Genomic DNA, 17,869 nt, shown 5'->3' on the forward strand with positions numbered 1-17,869 from the left:
GGAGGAGTGGAAAGCTGCCCCAGCTTGTAAGAACGCTTTCATTATCGTTTCGCAAATTCGTTTCGTTTTAGGACGGAGGCTCGACGGATTTCAAGGTCGTGAAGGCACGCTTCAACTCGTACAACATCATCTTCGACGACAATCGGTTCCTGCGGCGCAACAAATCCGTCAGCGGGCTGCCCAAGTGGTACTGGGCGTGCAGTGTTACCGGCTGTCCGGTGAAGATATGCAGCTACGCCGGGCGACTGTTCCGCACGAACGAGCTGTCCCATACGCACTCGCCGACGGAACCGGACGCGGACAGCAAGTACGAAACGATACAGCCCGACCCGGTCGAGGCGGAACAGTTGCAGCGCCAGCTGCTGCATCAGCAACAGCAGCAGCACGCAATGCAGCAGCAACGGCTCGTGCGCCAGCAGCAGCAGCAGCAACTCCTGCGCCAACGTCAGGTGGAGCTTGCGCAGCGCCGTGTTGCGGCAGCGGCAGCGCTGATGGCGGCGGCGGCTGCCAACTCGTCCCGCAACGATTCCACCGAGCTGGAGCGCTCGATGCACGGGCTGGATAGCAGCAATAGCAACAGCAGCAGCAGCCACAACAACAACGGCAGCATGGCCGAACAGAACGATCCACGTAGAAACTACGAGCTGCGAATGGCGGACGATGGTTCGGAGCTGCTGTTGTACGCTGGACACACCCACGGACTGATTATGACGCGCAAGGATGGCGTGCGGGTGTACCGGTGCACGAGCATTGTCGGTGGCGAGGAGCAGGCGTCGGGCGAGGCAGGCCGTCCGTGTACGGATACCGTGTTCCTGCACTCGAACGGCTGCATCGCCAAGGTGTGCAAGGAGGAAAACGTGGACTACGGCATGGAGTTCCCGGTGGACGGGGGCGCTGCTGATCGGTACAGGACGGCGGGCGGAAGTGTAGCGGAAGGCGGCGAGGAGGACAAGCGTCGCCGGCCGCAGAAGATTATCGTGTACGAGGGCTACCGGTACAAGTACTGCCATGCACGGCCCGAGGGCAGCTTCTACTGGCGCTGCGTGCTGCGTCACGATAAGGACTGTCTGGCGTCGATACAGACCAAGCGCAACCTCGAGTTTCTCAACGTGAACGATCAACCGCACAACCACGAGCCGCCGGATCCGTCAGAACCGCACGAGAACGCGATGCTGTGCGAGATTCGACTGCCGGCCAAGGGTGAAGCAACGGAAGGGTCGACCGATTTCAAGCTGGTCAAGAGTGGCCAGAAGCGAGAGTTCCTCATCTACAAGGGCTATCGGTATTACTTCCAGTACGAGTCGAAGAACGGGCGACGGTCGTACCGGTGCACGATGTTTAAAAACTGTCCCGCCGGAGCGTTTCTGCTGCCGAACAGTACGATCCAGGAGGCGAAGAACTTTATCCACACGCACCCACCGGTGGAGGATATGGACAAGTACATCACCAAGGACAGCTTGATAACGAGCCCGATCAAGCTGCCGGACGGTGGGACCGAGGGTGGAAAGCGGGGCGTTGAGTCGGGAGGCCACGGTGACACGGCCGCAATAGAGCCGTTGAGCAAAGACCCAGAGGTAGCGCGGCGAAACGGGTACCGCATCATCAAGAACTATAAGAACAAGGAGATCATGATCTACCTCGGGTGGCGTTACTTCGAGGACTACAAAAAGAAGAGCGGCGGCCAGGTGTGGCGCTGCTCGTCGCATCGTTTGTGCCGCGGCTCGGTGCACCTCTTCCCGGACGGGTCAATCAATTTTGCCAAGCTGGTCGATCACAACCACTCGCCACCGAAGAAGATCATCAGCCACTCGTCGATCGATGGGGGCGAGTACACGAAAGCCATGCTTGATGTGTCCTCCTCCCTCGACTATACGCTTGGGAACGGGGCCGACGGGACGGGCGATTCGATGCTGCTGACCGGTGGTGGAACGTACCACCGTTACATCACGCACCAGGGCCATCGGTTCCGGTTCGCGACTCGCAAACGCGAAGGCACCATCTATTGGCGGTGTGCGATGCGCCTCGAAACCAAGTGCCCGGTGTCGTTCCACACGAAGGAGGACACGTACGAGCTGGTCAGTACGCGGAACCACGAGCACAACCATCCCATACCGACCGTGTGGCCGGAGGTGGCCGGCGGACAGATTGACGACGAGCTGCCCCAGGTCCGGATGCCAGCCGAGCAAGTGGGCACAACGGATTTCATCCTGACCAAGAACTCCAAGGGCCGTGATCTGGTGCTTTACCGCAGCGGGCGCTTCTATTTGGACTACTCGCGCAAGGATGGCAGGATTGTGTTTCGCTGCTCGGCCGTGTCCGGATGCCGGGCGACTGTGCTGCTGCTGCCCAACAAGACGCTACAGGTGCCGGAAGACTTTAGCCACAATCATCCCACCGCGGACGGTTGGGAGGCGGGAGAAGCGCCATCGCTGGACGCCAAATCGGTCGGACAGTTAATGACAGAACCGATCGAGCTAAAGTCCGACGATGAGGAGGAAGAAGGCGCAACGCCCACCGATCTGATCGCAGACCGGGGGGCGAGAGTGTCGGGCGGCGCCGGACCGGAATCGATGCTGCCAAAAATCATCCTTTACGATGGGTTTCAATTCCGCTTCATATCGCGCCATCCCACGGAGCAAAGTGCGTTCTTCCGATGCTTTAACTTTGATGCAAAGAAAAACCAGTGCCACGCCTCGCTCTACACCGACCTGAACGGCGTCGTGATCCAATCTAATCAGCAGCCGCACAATCACGACCAGAGCGACTACCTAATGGGGCCGGATAAATACCATCCCCGTTCGCTACAGCATCGGCCCGATCAGTCAGGCTTATTAATAACTGCACCGCCTACTGGGGACGAGCTGCGCGGAACACGTGATTACAAGATCGTAAAAAATTGGAAAAATCGTGACGTGCTCGTGTTTCAAAACTGCCGCTACTTCCTGCACTACGTCCGCAAGGATGGGCGCAAGGTGTGGCGCTGTTCCGCGATCCGTAGCTGCCACGCCGCCGTCTATCTAAACGCCGACGGGACGGTCGATCAGTTCCGCGGGCAGCATGTGCACGAGATACGGCCGGAAGGGGAGCCGCGACGGCGCCGTCGCAGGAAAAAGTCCGAACTCGTGCCGTTTTCGTACGGTGTCGGTGTCGGGCCCGGCGTCGGCGCCAGTATCTTCGCCAACGGGATGCTTGCCAATGCTGCCGAGCTGATGGCGCGCGGTATGAATGGTGCGTCGATGCTAAATGGCGGTGCGATCGGTGGCATCACTCCACACGGCGGCGCCCTTGTCGCAAACGGATCAATGAACGGTGGCCACAATGGGACGAACGAGTGGATCGATTACAGTGACTACGCTATGCAGATGAGCGGTTCGCCGAATGACACAGCCAGCAGTGCAGCAGCGCGTGGCAATGAAGAAACCCATTCCCTCTGGGATCAGCACCATCCTGAGGCTGGTGCTAGTGGTGGTGGGCGTGGTACAAATGGAGGGGAAGGATTTGATCTTAGCTACCATTCGGTGTTTGGCAGCCAGGAAAACTTCAACACGTACGCCGTCCATGCGCTCGCCCAGCATCACCTGCAGCAGCAGCAGCAGCAGCGATCGGCCGCCAGCTTGCAGCAGCAAATACAGCACCATCAGCAGCTGCTGCTGAATGGTGCCGGTGAACAGTTGCATCGACGACCCAATGGCGCACCGCAGCCGCCGGACAGCAGCGATGCAGAAGAGTGCGAACTGTCCGGCGATGCCAGCGGTGACGAAATTCCCCTGATCGACATCACGCCGGAGGTAAAGATAGAGGGAGACGACGAGCAATGATCGTGCCGCTAGATCAGGCGATCGGTAGTAAAGACGATACTTTGTTCCTTTTTCAACGGTTGCGACTTTCAATGTTCGAAAAATCTTCAGTTAGAGCACAGTCGCTAACAAGTTTTGAAACAAAACAACAGTTGACGCTACGACACGTATACGCGCATAGATAGGGGAGGAAAGAGGTTCCGTTTCCTCGTCTGGATTGCAGAAGAAGAAGGTGGGAAGGAAAGGGTAAGGGAAAGCGGGACACTCGAGCTCGGTTCTAGAATATTACTTCACAAACTCGGCCATTTGTTGTATTTTGAAATTAATTATAACTGAAATTATCTTTCATTCCTTGTGCGAAACCAGTCAAAATTAGTTCTTACGTGTTTAAGGAGGATGTGCCGTCTTCTTGGAAGAGCCTGATCTTCTTAGTATATTGAAAAAAAGGAGAACATATAGTAGAGACGAAAACAAAAGGAACAGGTACAGAGATGAGCTTGGATGTTGGAACTTGTGACGTTATTTTATCTATTTACATTCGGTTAAAGTTAAAAGAGAAGGAGGTAAAGGCCTCTGGGATGGCGGAGCGAGATGATGAGTAAAATAGGCAGACGACGTTAATATCGCTGTTTGTATGCTTATAATATTCAAATGTACTGCTCCCCCATCTCTCTGCACGCTTATCGGGGTGTGCATCGTTGGGCCACAAACAGGCACGGAAAACAGACGATCATCGCTCCGCCCAGACACGCGTTAATGAAGCCTAGACACACGCAAAAGGAAGGAGGTACAGAAAGAGGTGCTGCTAGCCATGATCGATTTCTAGCACCGTTCAAGGCTTTCAGCATATTGGTGTCTCGCGCGACCCCCTAAAACCTGTTTGATTTTGATGCTGCGGTTAAAAAACAAAACCCAAACACAACCCGTGCCCGTGCGGCGGCCCACTGTTTATGAGCCGTCGTCTGTGTTTTCGTCGTCTGGCCCCGGTCTAGCATAAATTATAGCGTCGCGTCATCTTAGACGCGATTGGTATAGGTTTTTAGCGAATCAAAACAATTCCCACTAGACTGAAGCCGGAACTTTGGCTGGAAAGCACCCGATCGAGGGGGTTGTTTTGCAGGACCGTTCTAATTTCTTTTTTTTTAATTTTGTATTTATGTAAGCGTAGAATATTAATAGAACTAAATTTAGCAAAGCTCTCCCGAAGGAAGGTTATAGAAATGTATCAAACTATTTGAATGTTTGCGTTGCGAGAAGGTAAATGAAATTTACATATAATATGTTATTATGTATTATGTTATGCAATACAAAATATGAAAAGACACAATAATTCCAATTTGGAAAAAACAGCAAACAGTAAGACATTGTTGAATAATTCGCCCATTCGATGCCGAGAGACTATTGGAACGGATGAAAACACTAGCAAAAAAAACATGTTTAGAATTAAAACAAACTTGTATATAGTAGTAAAACATAAAAGCGCAAAGCAAACAACAAGAACAAGAACAGGAACAAAACAAATGTTATTAATTATATGCACATGGATGGATGGAGAGGAGCCGCCATGATTGTTTCGTTAGAAATGTTTTAATTCCACCATTGTTACTAAAGTAAGCCTATTTTCTTTTTTGGTTCAATTTGTCGCGTTAATACTGAGTGGCAAAAGCTCTACCACGAACAAATAAATGTATGTTCCTTTTGTATTTCACACACACACACACACACACACCACAACTTGAATGAGAAATGGTTAGAAAATGAGGCTATCAACACACGTTAATTGAGGGGGGGGGGGGAGAAAGTAGTTGAGGTATTAAAAATTTACTGTAAGAGTACTGTTTTCTTCCAGAAACAACAAAAAAAATCCTTTTTTAGATTTAGTAGAATTTCCCCAGTTGAAGAAAAGAAAACACTAGGAAACAAGAAAAGTTGTGTTAGTCCGAACAACACAACCCCACGGCACAACAACAGTTGAATGTGTTTGTGCTTATTTTGTTGTTTTTATTGTTTTTAGGTTTAAATTTTGTACATGATAGACCCGATTTTCCATACACACGCACGGAGAGCAGAAGCACACAGTGGTAAAGCGCATGCCTCGTGTATAGAGAGTAAAGCAGCGTTAAAGAGCGTTGCTTCATTTAGTAACATTAGTAGTAGTAGTAGTAGTAGTAGTAGTTTAATGGAAAGAGGTATAGCAAAACTATATTATTAGATGCATAAACACACACACACACGTACACACACCAGTACCGAGATGGAAAATTACACCCCACTTTTGCAAAATCACTATGAGACGTAGTACGTACAACTCACTCTTCCATTAACTTCAAGTAGTAGTTCGCCCAAACATACTCCAATGGTGCGCGTATAGGCGCCACATGAACCTGTATACTCAACAACAACAACTCACTCAACTCGTAACCACGCACTGATAAACTATGGCACCGTTGGGTAAAGCCTCTTCTCTCAACACACGGCACTTGAAGCGCAATAGTACACAGAAACAGAATATACATTCGATAGGAAACGGATGGATTTTGTTGTTGAACAAATACACACCAACATAACAGTATAGAAATAGATATATATCAATGCGATAGAAACCTCATCTGTGGAGAAAGCAAAATGACAGAAACAATAGTAGTAAATGAAATTGAATACACCAATACGAAGGAACTCCTCGTGCTCGATTGAATTGTGTGTTGCAATGAGATTGTGGAAGGATAATAGATACTTCTAACCATAACACAGCACTATAAAAACGGTAAAGCACCGGTGTTCCAGTTAGGAAGGAAGGTAGTGTCCTCGAAAGGGGAAATAACAATAATAAAAAAACAGACCCGCCCGGTATTATGGATGAGAAATCCAATCACACAGTTAGGCAAACATTGAATGAGAGCCAGAAAAATACTAAATAAAGGGTATTTATTTAAAAAGATTGTCTTGTTTGTTCGATTGATGCAAGAAAGAAAATGAGTTAAATGTGTTAAAACATGCGGAAGATGGCTCTGTTTTCAATTCGCTGCGCCTTATGCCGAACTGGAGATCGCGGTCGAACTCCTTCTTGCTGGGGCATGAGTCCGGCATCCTCATGACATGCCCCAGCCATCGTATCCTGCCAGCCTTCGCCACCGTCAGGATGCTCGGTTCGCCGTACAGCTCAGCAAGCTCGTGGTTCCTTCCTTCTCCTCCACGCTTCATGCTCGAACACACCGCCAAAGATGGTTCGGAGGATGCATCGCTCAAACACGCCCAAAGCGTTTGCATCCTCTGCTCGAATGGTCCAGGTTTAGTGTCCATAGAGAAGCACCGGGCGGATCAATATGCGAAATATCTCACATTTCGTGCGGGCTCGAAGTCATCTAGATTTCAGCAGTCGGAGAAGCCCATAGTATGCACGATTCCCCTGTACAAATCGTCTCCGGATTTAGCTGCTGATGTCATTGTCCGAAGTAACGACCGTCCCGAGATAGCAGAACTCCTTTACTTCCTCGAGATTGTCGCCGTCAACTTATACACTGCTTCCCAGATGGTCTGAGTTTCCGGCAAGCAGATTCTTCGTCTTCGTCGGATGTACGCCTCACACACCTTCACTGATGTCCTGCCGATGATGTCGATATCATCCGCGAAGCCAAGAAATTGGAGAGACCGGTAGAGGATCGTGCCACGGATGTCGTTGTCTAGCCCCGCGCCTCGAATGATACCTACCAGGGCAATTTTCAAGAGAGTCCGTCACCTTGCCTCAGATCCCTGTGAGATTCGAACGATTCCGATGTCAAGTTCGATACTCTTACCTTGCACTGCATCCCATTTATGATGGGCACTACCAGCCGGATCCCAGGGAAATGGTACAGCGGCATGATGTTCTATAGCTCATTCCGGTCTATGGTGTAAGCCGTCTTGAAGTCGATGAACAGGTGGTGCGTAGGTATCTGGCGCTCAGGGAACTTCTGGAGGATCTGCCGAAGAGTGAAAATTTGGTAGGTGGTGGATTTGCCTCCAACAAACCCAGATTGGTAGCTGCCAACGAAATTTGTAGCAAGGGGCGCAAGTCTGAAGAATGCAGGACAGGGACAGGACAGGATCTTGTAGGCGGCATTCAGGACTGTGATGGCTCAGAAATTCGAGCAATGCAGCCTGTCGCCCTTTTCGTAGACTGAGTGAATGACACCTAGCTTCCACTCCTCCAGTAGTTCCTCCTGCTTCCAGATTATCACGATCAGCTGATGCATTTCGACGGTAAGCTTCTCGGGCCCATCTAGAAGAGCTCAGCCGTCAGTCCATCACTGCCAGCAGACTTACTGCTCTTAAGCTGCTTGAAATCTCATCCAAATATGGCAGGGGTACCTCGTCGTCGGAGCCAATGCTGTCGCTGTTGTTAATGCTGTGCTGCTGCTGTCGTGGTTGCCTTGTACTGCCACTTGCGCCAGCCTCTGCTCCATTCAGATGTCCTTCTTAGTAGCACTTTCACTTCATTCGATCACCTCCCGCTCGTTCGTCAAGAAATTTCCTTCCGCATCCAGGCACATTGCGGTGTTAGGGGCCAACCTGCACCGTGCCTCCTTCAAACTCCTGTAGAACAAGCTGGTGTCCTTCAACTGCTCTTCTTTTTACTTTTTTCATGTAGTAATTGATAAAATTGATAAAATGCAATAAAAAAATTATTTATTTGTATCAATTTTCAATCAATAGAATTTACGAATAATTAAACAAATTTCAAAATAGGAAAGGTAACACATATGCTTTCGCTAACTAAAATCAAGCCGTATATTACGAATAGAGAAAAGGATATATGGCCTAACTTGCCGATTCTAATTGTATAGAGGTGGATGAAAATAATATGTTTTTAGAGGACCAGGGAGCTGGACTCTGAAGCCGAAGCGGGATTCAACCTCGCAGTTTAAGTTATTCAGCATATATCATCTTTTCGTAAAGGCATAAAGTGCATGACCATTTGACATGCCAACCGGAGGTCCGATTAGTGTAGAAAACCAACAGAAAAATTGGCATCACCAATTAAACTGTTTCTAATTCTTACTTCTACATAATTTAACACGCCTTGCCATTCTTTTCGTTGTAAGTAAAATGAAATGTATTTTTTGTTCTATTTACTCCGAAAAATAATTCAAAATTTGATGTTTCATGCATGCAACTAATAGGAAATGGAATTACTCCACGAATAAATATGAATTCTAGTAAACTTAAGCCCTTTCGTTGTTTTTTTGCCTAATTTTTCTACGGCCCTTTGCGTGAAATTATTAGCTAATCACTGAAAAGAATATAATTATTTTTTTTATAAAAGATGATATCTACTAGTTGGGGAGTTCAATTAACCTTCAGTTAGTGCACATTTCATAATTTATTTGCATGTTTTCAAAGAAAAACAATTGAAAAAACCACAATTTTCCGCACCAAAAAAACATTGTTTGTCTCAGTTCTTGCTTTCATACATTATTTTAAGAAGTAAACTACATTTCTAAAAGCGTTATTATCTCGAAATGATGTCGTATAGCTCACACAGTTTTTTTCCTTACTACGTTGCTTGATTTGTAGTTAGCAATCAATAATAACAGAGCTACAAAGAATTGACTAGAAACCAAAATACACCTTTTTCCCCTGATGTGTTTCTTGAAAATGGGATTGATTCTGCTGTGCAATTGTTATTACGCAAGTTATACGATAATGTCTACCAAATGCACAATTTGCATGTATCAAATAAGTGATTTTCAGGGCAAATATCCAACATTTCCTCGTATCGCGTATCATACGGCCATCACATACACGGCGCACAGCATTTAATTCACATCTGCGTTAGCTAGCATGGGTTCAAGCCTAGAATGGACCGTTGACTGGATTTACTATCCGGTTGCGTGGTAATGAATTAAATCTCGAAAAAAGAAATTAGCTAGCCTGCCACTTGTTAACGATAATAAGCCTGTGCAAGCTCAGATGAGTTGCCTGTTCTGGCTCATTAAACCTTGAAGTTATAAAGTTTCAACACACTCCAAAATATATAGGAAATGCATGCATTTACTGCATGCGGTAAAAGCATTTACTTAGGAATGAATGTTGAAGTAGCTGAACATACTTTCTTCAAAATACTTTCAAAACTATAAAAGCTGCAAACCACGTTCTTTTGCAGAAGAACATTACACCTATGCATTACACTAAAATCGAACACAACACTACCGCGTACAGCAGTACCACTATGTAATACTTAGCTATTAATAAGATTTGGTGTCAAAGAAACGCTTTACTAAGCGCTATGCGTGTTTTTCGAACAAAAAGCAGCTAACAGGTTTTCAGTTCAGTTCGGTGCTAACCTCCGCCGGTGATTGGTTCACCTGCTCTGGTTCATTTAGCCGGGTGCTCTGTAAGAGGATAAATGAAGTTATTAAAAAAAAACCTCGTCACAAAAATAATTTGCACCAAATACACGCTTACCTCCCGATGAAGCTTCTCCATTTCTTCCTTTGTGGCGCGCTTGAAGAACCCGGCTCGATACAAACCGTACGAAATCGCAACGAGCAGCAACAGCCCCCCGAGCGCGGATACAATGTACACCCAAATGGGTGTGCTGCCATCGGAATAGCGGTACACCACCGTGAAAGGATTGCTGCGCACCTGCCGGAAGGTGACACCGTCCGGATCGCCCTCCTTGTGCACGTCGGCTAGCATCGTCAGCGCAAAGATGTCTTCCCGCTCGAGGAACGCCTCACCGATGGCGTCCAGGTCGAGCTGGAAGTGCAGCGTTATCACGATCGGCACGTTCGTCGGACGGAAGATGTCTACCGCTACGTTCAGCCGGGCACACTCGATCAACGAATCCTCCTCGGCACAGTTGAAGAACAGTGTGCGATTCCCGGGCAGTGCTTGCACGATGGCTTCATTCACCTTCGACAAGCTACGACGGGTTCGCGAATGGCTGGTTAGCTGGCCGGTGTACCGGTTGTAGGTGGACTCCGGGGCACCATCCAGGTTCCGGCGCCGTCGATGCATACCCACCGAGCTTGGATCATAGCCGTGCGGTTGGTTTTCGCCCGGATATCCGACCATTCCACCGCCACCGCCCGAAAGGAGATCAAAGTCGCTCGGTAAGCGATGCAGCTCCTCGACGTCTACAACCGGTGGAAGGATATGGTCCTGCTCGATCGGATTGGGCAACAGAATGGTTTCGTTCTGGGTCCAGGTGTAGTCGAGCGTTTTGTAGCTGTAGTAGCCCGCTACAGCGATGTTGTTAAGGTTGATAATCTGAAACGATCGGCCAGCGCTGGGCTTGTGATACACCAGCGGCACGTCCAGCGTAAAGCCCAACCGACGGAACGTGCTGGGACCATTGCTGTGGACCTGAATTTCGTACGTGATATTAAGCAGACCACTTTGCTGCTCCAGGAACACCTCAGAGGTGGACGTTTTTCTAGAGTGACGAATGGGGAAAGTGGAAATGCAAGGAATTAATATTACAACGGCCACGGGAGTGTTGTCAGATCCTCAACAACTTACCCTATAATTTCGATGTCGCTAAACTCTTGCAGTGTCAGCACCTGCTCTAGGAAGTTGTCCTCCTGCGCCGACTCTTCGCTGGAGCTCAGTGCTTCGGCCCGTATTTCGGCACTGCTGCCCTCCAGCTTCGTCATGTCTAGGATCAGCGTGTATCGGGAGGTGTGCGATGATCTCAGAGGCAAACCATTGTTCAGATCGCACAGCACATTAACTCCCTCGACGGTAATCGTTTGCTGACATTCCGACGTCAATTTAGCCAGTGTCAAGCGGGCCGGCGTAAGTGTTACGTTTAGCTGCGGCAAATAGGCATTCTCGCCCGCATTGTACACCTCAAACTCAATCGACGCTTTCTTCGAACTGCCGAGCACGTACACGGGCGATATGTCTAGCCACCGAGCGGACAGACGCAAATCCGATACACACACCTCTCCCTGGCAGCCCGTTTTGAACGAGATCTTCTGGATGAGTCGGTTCGGGACGGTCGGGTCGAGCAGCGCACACTCGGCACAGAATCCAGCGTCCGTATCGGCGGGCAGCTGGCGCACCAGCTCATACGACAGCTCGACCAGCACAGGCTTATAGATGCTGGCCGCTGTGGCCTTCAGCCGAACGTCGATGCGCCGGCATTCGTTCGTGCCGGAAACGGTGATGGTTTCGTTTCGCTTGTTGCCACCCACGCCGGGCAGGGTAACGCGTCCAACCTGTGCGTCAACGCTCAGCTCGTAATTCAGCTGCACATCAAACTGCTGGCCAGTGGCGAATATTGCATTCATACAGATCGATAAATCGAACGTAGTGTCCTCTAGCGTTAGTTCGCGCTTGGATGAGGTGACGTCCACATCGATCTTTACCACCGGGTACGTTCGGTACACGTACACCTTTTCATCGTTCGGTGAGCCGACGGCGAGATCATTGTAACCATTCGCATCGATATCGCTACCACGGGACAGGGCAAAGCCGAACATGGGCTGGGGAGAGAGCAACTCGTTCGCCGGTGCTGTTAATCGCTGGCTCGGTTTCGACTGCAAACCATCAACCGACCCGAGGAAAATGTACACGGCACCATTTCCCTCGAACGGGGCACCAACAGCAATATCTGGAAGTGGAGAGGGAAGATTAGGTGGATTTAGTGGTTGCAACCGCAAATTCGCTGTGCTTTGCACCTCCCCCTGCTTACCATTGTATCCATCCATGTTGATGTCACCGATCTTGGCGAGGCTCGTGCCGAAACGCCCGGCCACTTCCTGGCTGCCGGAAAGTTTCCCCTGCAGCTGGAAGTTCAGTTCCCCTTCGTTCCAGTACACGTACACGACGCCGTTGTCATGGTCGCCGAAACGGCTATGCATCGGTGCCGCGATTGCTAGATCGGCAAATCCATCGCCGTTGAAATCTTCGGCCAGCAGAGCGTACCCAAAGTATTCGCCCTGCTGTTGCCCGGGAAACGTGTAGTGCACCTTGATTTGCGTTTCCAAGAACGAGTCAGCATTGATGATGTCGAATATGAATACGTCTCCCACCTGGCCGCTGGACTGTGGGGCACTGGCCACGTACAGAATCTTCTTGTCCCCGCGAAAGTCGCCCGACCCGACTGCATACCCGAAGTAGGAATCGTCCTGAACGGCGCTAAAGTACGGATTCGGTACGTCGCTAACGTATTGAATGATCTGCCGCTTGTGCCGATTCGTTGGACGATGCTGGGCAGACCAATCGTCACGTCGACTAAGGCCGCCCGCATCACTGACGCGCCGTCTGTAGCGCACCACCGTACCGCGCCAGTTGAACACACCAGGCGCTCCGATCAGTATCTCCTCCCCGTCGTCGGTCACGTGCACACTGATGCCCTGCTCGCCGTACATGTAGTTGTAGTACTGTCCGTACGCATCCTTGTGCAGTTGTTTGTCTAGAAGTGTATTGATGCAACCCCATTAACTCAGAATGTGCTTCACGCGTCCGTTTGGATCGACCTTACCTTTAGCACGCAGCGGTATGATCTTGCGGATCTCCTTCGGCTCCTGCTCCTGCTCAGTGCCGTCTGTGACGTAGCAAATACCGTGCAGCAGGTAGTAGTCGACCAGCTCGCTGATGGTTTTCGGCGCACACACCACAAACCGGTCACCATCGGTTCCATGGCCATCCATGGCCGCGCCCAGCATCTGGAAGTCCTTCTTTTCCGAATTGTACGCAAAGTCCGACTGTTCCGCTTTCGTGTTGCCGGCCTTGTCGAAGTAGTACGGCGCACATTCGCCGTCTGTAAAGTGGCACCGATAGATGGCACCAGTTTCGTTCACCTTCCGCTGCGTTGCCAAATCCGACTGGGCTCTCGGTGCGCCGACAATCACACTGTGAAGATGGGAAGGTTTTGTCAAAACTTTCGAGATTGGGAGGCAAATAGTTCAAAGTACAAAAACGATGAACTCAGAAGTGTTATTAATGCACCATAGGTTAAAGTGGAAATTGCTCGAATTTTGTTATACATTTTATGATTTTATCCAGGTGTGGCATTCTTTGTTTGCATACTAGCTTGTAACGAAACCGTTCTGTTAAAGGGCAAAAGTGTTGCTTTATGAAGTCGTCTCAATTAGCGTGACAGCTCTAATTCTCGGCGGGAAATGCAGCACCGAAAATGGAAACGAAGATCCAAACCAGCGTACAAATTCCCAAAAGGAATCAGCAGAGAAAGAATCAGCAGTAGGGGGGCACTGTGAATCAGCAACTGCTGAGGTAAATACCAGTAGGAATCGTTGCGCATTGCATGATACGCTTCTGTTTGGGGAAAATTTCAGTAGCGTGTGTCAGAAATGGAACAAAAAACATACATTTCATAATATGATTAATCGTAATTTAATTTCCCTTTTTTTAAGCGACTGCCTTAATAAAACATATCGGTAACCGGTTAGCATGGTATGGCAATGTTAATACTGTGAACGTTTGAATGTAAGCATGCAAATATGGCAACAGTTATTGTGACATCGTATAAGAATTCACGAAGTGACATCTTATAAAATTTCTAAGACCTATAAGACTTCTTTTTTAAGCTCTAATTCGTATCCCTATTCCAAATAGAGATATGTTAAATAGGTCAACAGAAGGCAGAATCGATTCGAATCCGAAATATGGCAGATTATTTTGAGAAATAAAAAAATACGTACAAATATATGTACTTCATATACCACGTACCAGACAAATGTTTGATGAACAAACAGTCCAATAAGATTTACATTATAAAAGATTACGATTTAAACTTGTAACAATTCAGTCATGTCAAGCAGCGCTTAAAAGGGTTGTTGTAACCATTGTTTATTCCATGGCCTTCCAACTCCTTCAAGTGCGATTTTTTATGCCATTTTTACATTACGGAAGCGTGTGACATCCTTTACGTGCCATTCGATGGCCATTTATTCACCTTCAGGTATACGGAACAGTTACGTTAATGACCGTCTCTCTTCACGACAAACAAAGACATTACCGCTCATTCAAAGCCGCCTTTTAAATTTCACTTTCACCGCTGTCATCCTTCACGACTTTACAACTTACCCGCCTGGGCGCAGATTAAGCGAATATCCAAAGTATGAACTTCGACCTTTTTCCATATGCAGCTGCAGGTTGGGCTCGCGGAACACGTAGTTCGGCACTGGCGATAAGTTGAACGTATCGCCATCGCCGGCAAGTAGCAGCAGCAGCAGCAGCAGCATCACGATCTGTCCAACACCAAGGGTCACCCTCTGTTGGGATGACTTCATTGTTGGGAGCTATTGTTGATCTTCTTTTATCTCACTTGCACACACAAACACAAACACACACACACACACAGTCCTGCTCAAAAGCTCTTTCCTTAATCTTGAAAATGTCTTAAATACACTCGCGCGCCTTTGAGTGCTAAACGATGGTTTTGGTGCCGATGCCGATTCAATGAACTTTGGTTTCGTTTGATGATAATTCTTCCACCGGTTTGAAGCTCTCCGTTTGGCAGGCGTCTGGTTTCACATCGCTGTGAGGAGGAGGAGGAGGGGAATAGAAAACAAAAAACGTTTAATGAACTCGCTGCTACCCGTTGCGGTCCATCGGGCAGGCCTGCCTACATCTTATTCCGATCTACCGGCGAATGGTGTGCCTGCCGCTTTGCTCCACGTAGATACACGGTTCCGTTCCATTAGCAAAGGGCTTTGTGGAGCATTAACAAACAAAACTGCCGGTGCCTCTGACACACAACCCCTCCCATGATTATCGCTTCCCAAAAACACATCTCCCGATGACAGCGGCGGCTGGGGCTAGAGTGTTGCTGTGGTTGCTTAGTTTTCTGTCACAGTAATTTCTTTTTGAATGGCTTCATTTTGTCGCCCTAATTGAACTATCGCGCTGTCCCGGTTGATGAGAGGAAACAACAACAACAAAAAAAAAGCAAAAAAAGCTACGAAACGAAACACGTTTTTCCCGTGTCCGTTTACGCAGTAGCAGTAGTGTGGCGTAGCCGGTAGGTGAATCACGCAATCGCAACGTAGAGAGAGACAGCGCCGCGCACACACAGTGTGACACATTCGTTCCGAGAGCATATCGGAAGGTATTGCTAAGGTCCGTTCCAAACGATCGGTTCAGCTTCCAAGCGCCGATCGCTTCGGTAATTTCGATGAGTCACGTGGAGTGTGGAGGGTGACTGCTCAATGTGCAGGAATTGCGGTCATTTTGCAGGGGAGCAGTGGGCAAAGCAGTAGCAACATAAAAAAAGGACAAAACAAAAACAAAATAAAGTCCCTTCCCGGAAGCGTTGGTTGCCGCATTTGACTTGAGAGCGCGATCATTCCACGAAAAAAGGGACTCCACAAAAACCCACGTTTTGGCTGGACCGGAACCGTGCACGAGAGTAAATACGGCACGAATTTCATTTCTTTTGCACCTGACGTCATTCTATCTATTGGCTGCCGGAATTGGTGTTGGCAGGTATATTTACTCACTTTTCACTTCATTTATTGAAACACCGAACGAAGCACAGCATATAACCGGAACCACACCTTGCTGGACCTCTTGCAGCACTGCACTTCGACGTGCAAAACGAGTCAAATGATATCAGAGTACACTTGTTAGTTAAAAGGGGAGAACTGACGGCACTGACAGTGTATCACCGAATACCATGATAAGACCACACCACTTTACCACCGGATAACGCAAACACAGCTTGCGATAGCGCGGGCGCGAGCCCGAACACTTTACACTCCGATACGCAGACAATCTCGATGTTGATGATGGTGGTAATGATGATGACGATGATGGCGCGCCGGACAAGCCTTAGCGAGTGGTTCACCAACTTCAGAAGAAAAGGAGCAGCGTGCTGTGTGTCGCTCACGTCCGCACCCGTCGAGTTCGCCGATCCGTATGACCAAACAACGTTTACGCGCGTGTTTAGCGTGCTCTGTTAGCCACACAAACTCTATTCGGGAACTCACCCCAACCGGCACTACCCGCCAAAGGGGACGCGCAAATTATACGCAACGTGCTGCACACACAATCCATGCTGACGGCCGGTCTGGGATTTCTTGTTTGGTGCCCCGCGTACAGCATTTCACGCTCTGACGTCATTAAAAGCACTCACCTTGATGAGGAGCTATGTAGCGAAAAAGCGTGGTGAGAGCTTTTGTTTACTACTGTTGGGGAGTTGAGCCTTCTGCGCTGCAGGGTGGGTTAACGGGTTTATAAATTAAGGTGCATTCCACTGATGAATCACTCGCGGTAACAGGAACGATCGAGCTGGAGACAAATTTGCATTGATATCGGACGGACATGATGGGAGCGCCTGATGGTGGTGAACATCTTCAGCACGGTACAAAGTATGTGTGTCGTGACGTGGTGGTTTGGCCTTGTACAGAAAATTCACTTGGGATTATTTATAATAAGACATTTGCATAAGCATAAGACGATTTGAGTAAAAAAAAGAACATATGAAAGGATCTAAACAATTTGAAACAACAAAACAGATCATTATTTGATTTTTTTTTTCAAGCATTCGTGTTACCTTACACGAGCTTTTCTATTCGAAAAGCACTCAGGAATCCGACCACCTGTGTCTTATGTATGAAGGTAGATTTATTTTTTGTATCTTTAATTGTATTTATTTTATATTAAGTATACATATATGTGTAAATTGTGTTACTAAAAATAACCTAAAAGGTAATAAGTAGCTACAAAAATCACGAAGGGAATCCGAAGGACTGCATCGTATAGAATGCACCCAAGGGAGAACATGAGCATATGTGTATTATTATGATAAAGATAATTATCCTGTAACATTTAGATAAAATTGCGTTCAAATTTAAACTCGAATCAGTGTAAATTATAATAATATCATACAAACCATCATAATCATATGTATATGTAAACAATCTTGCTTAAATAGCGTATTGATCTGCCCTCTGTCAGCTGTTTCCGTGGTGTAGTGGTTATCACATCCGCCTAACACGCGGAAGGCCCCCGGTTCGATCCCGGGCGGAAACAGAGAGAGTTTTTTGGTAACGATTTTTTTTGTAGTTTGATGTGCATTGACATTGATTTTATGCTAACCTTAATTTGAGTCCAATTAT

At 48.2% G+C, this 17,869-nt stretch overlaps 3 protein-coding genes and 1 non-coding gene across 6 annotated transcripts in view; 3 read left to right on the plus strand and 1 right to left on the minus strand.

Moving 5' to 3' along the window:
* Positions 1 to 6,733, plus strand: part of LOC120948409 (uncharacterized) — a 30,299-nt gene extending 23,566 nt beyond the window's left edge. For both annotated transcript variants that reach the window (XM_040364687.2, XM_040364688.2), the window contains exon 3: positions 72 to 6,733. In XM_040364687.2, coding sequence (XP_040220621.2) covers positions 72 to 3,818 — 3,747 coding nt within the window. In that variant the 3' untranslated portion in view covers positions 3,819 to 6,733. The remainder of the gene's footprint in view (positions 1 to 71) is intronic.
* LOC120948846 (uncharacterized) overlaps positions 1 to 17,869 on the plus strand; it is a 314,251-nt gene that overhangs the window by 208,159 nt on the left and 88,223 nt on the right. The window lies entirely within an intron of this gene.
* On the minus strand, positions 8,446 to 16,960 carry LOC120949274 (integrin alpha-PS3-like). 2 transcript variants are annotated; one of them, XM_040366476.2, is made up of 7 exons: positions 16,250 to 16,960; positions 14,835 to 15,288; positions 13,270 to 13,640; positions 12,478 to 13,200; positions 11,301 to 12,396; positions 10,242 to 11,214; positions 8,446 to 10,168 (listed from the first exon to the last, which is right to left on the minus strand). In XM_040366476.2, the coding sequence occupies exons 2-7, from the start codon at positions 15,038 to 15,040 to the stop codon at positions 10,100 to 10,102; spliced, it is 3,438 nt and encodes a 1,145-aa protein (XP_040222410.2). In that variant the 5' UTR covers positions 15,041 to 15,288; positions 16,250 to 16,960; the 3' UTR covers positions 8,446 to 10,099. The 2 variants fall into 2 exon arrangements, with proteins under 2 accessions (XP_040222410.2, XP_040222411.2); XM_040366477.2 differs by lacking the exon at positions 16,250 to 16,960 and adding an exon at positions 15,380 to 15,653.
* On the plus strand, positions 17,711 to 17,783 carry Trnav-aac (transfer RNA valine (anticodon AAC)). Its single transcript has one exon. It is a non-coding gene; the product is annotated as a tRNA-Val (tRNA).

This window comes from Anopheles coluzzii, chromosome 2 (assembly GCF_943734685.1).
Source record: "Anopheles coluzzii chromosome 2, AcolN3, whole genome shotgun sequence".
Classification (NCBI taxonomy): Eukaryota; Metazoa; Arthropoda; class Insecta; order Diptera; family Culicidae; genus Anopheles; species Anopheles coluzzii.

Bases quoted from the DNA above. Each gene is read 5' to 3' on its own strand.
- LOC120949274 (XM_040366476.2), bottom strand. From the start codon at position 15,040: ATGAAGTCATCCCAACAGAGGGTGACCCTTGGTGTTGGACAGATCGTG. The intron at 13,641-14,834 runs GTAAGTTGTAAA...CCATCTTCACAG, and splicing joins CTTAATCTGCGCCCAGGCGG to TGTGATTGTCGGCGCACCGA. The intron at 13,201-13,269 runs GTAAGGTCGATC...ATACACTTCTAG, and splicing joins CATACCGCTGCGTGCTAAAG to ACAAACAACTGCACAAGGAT.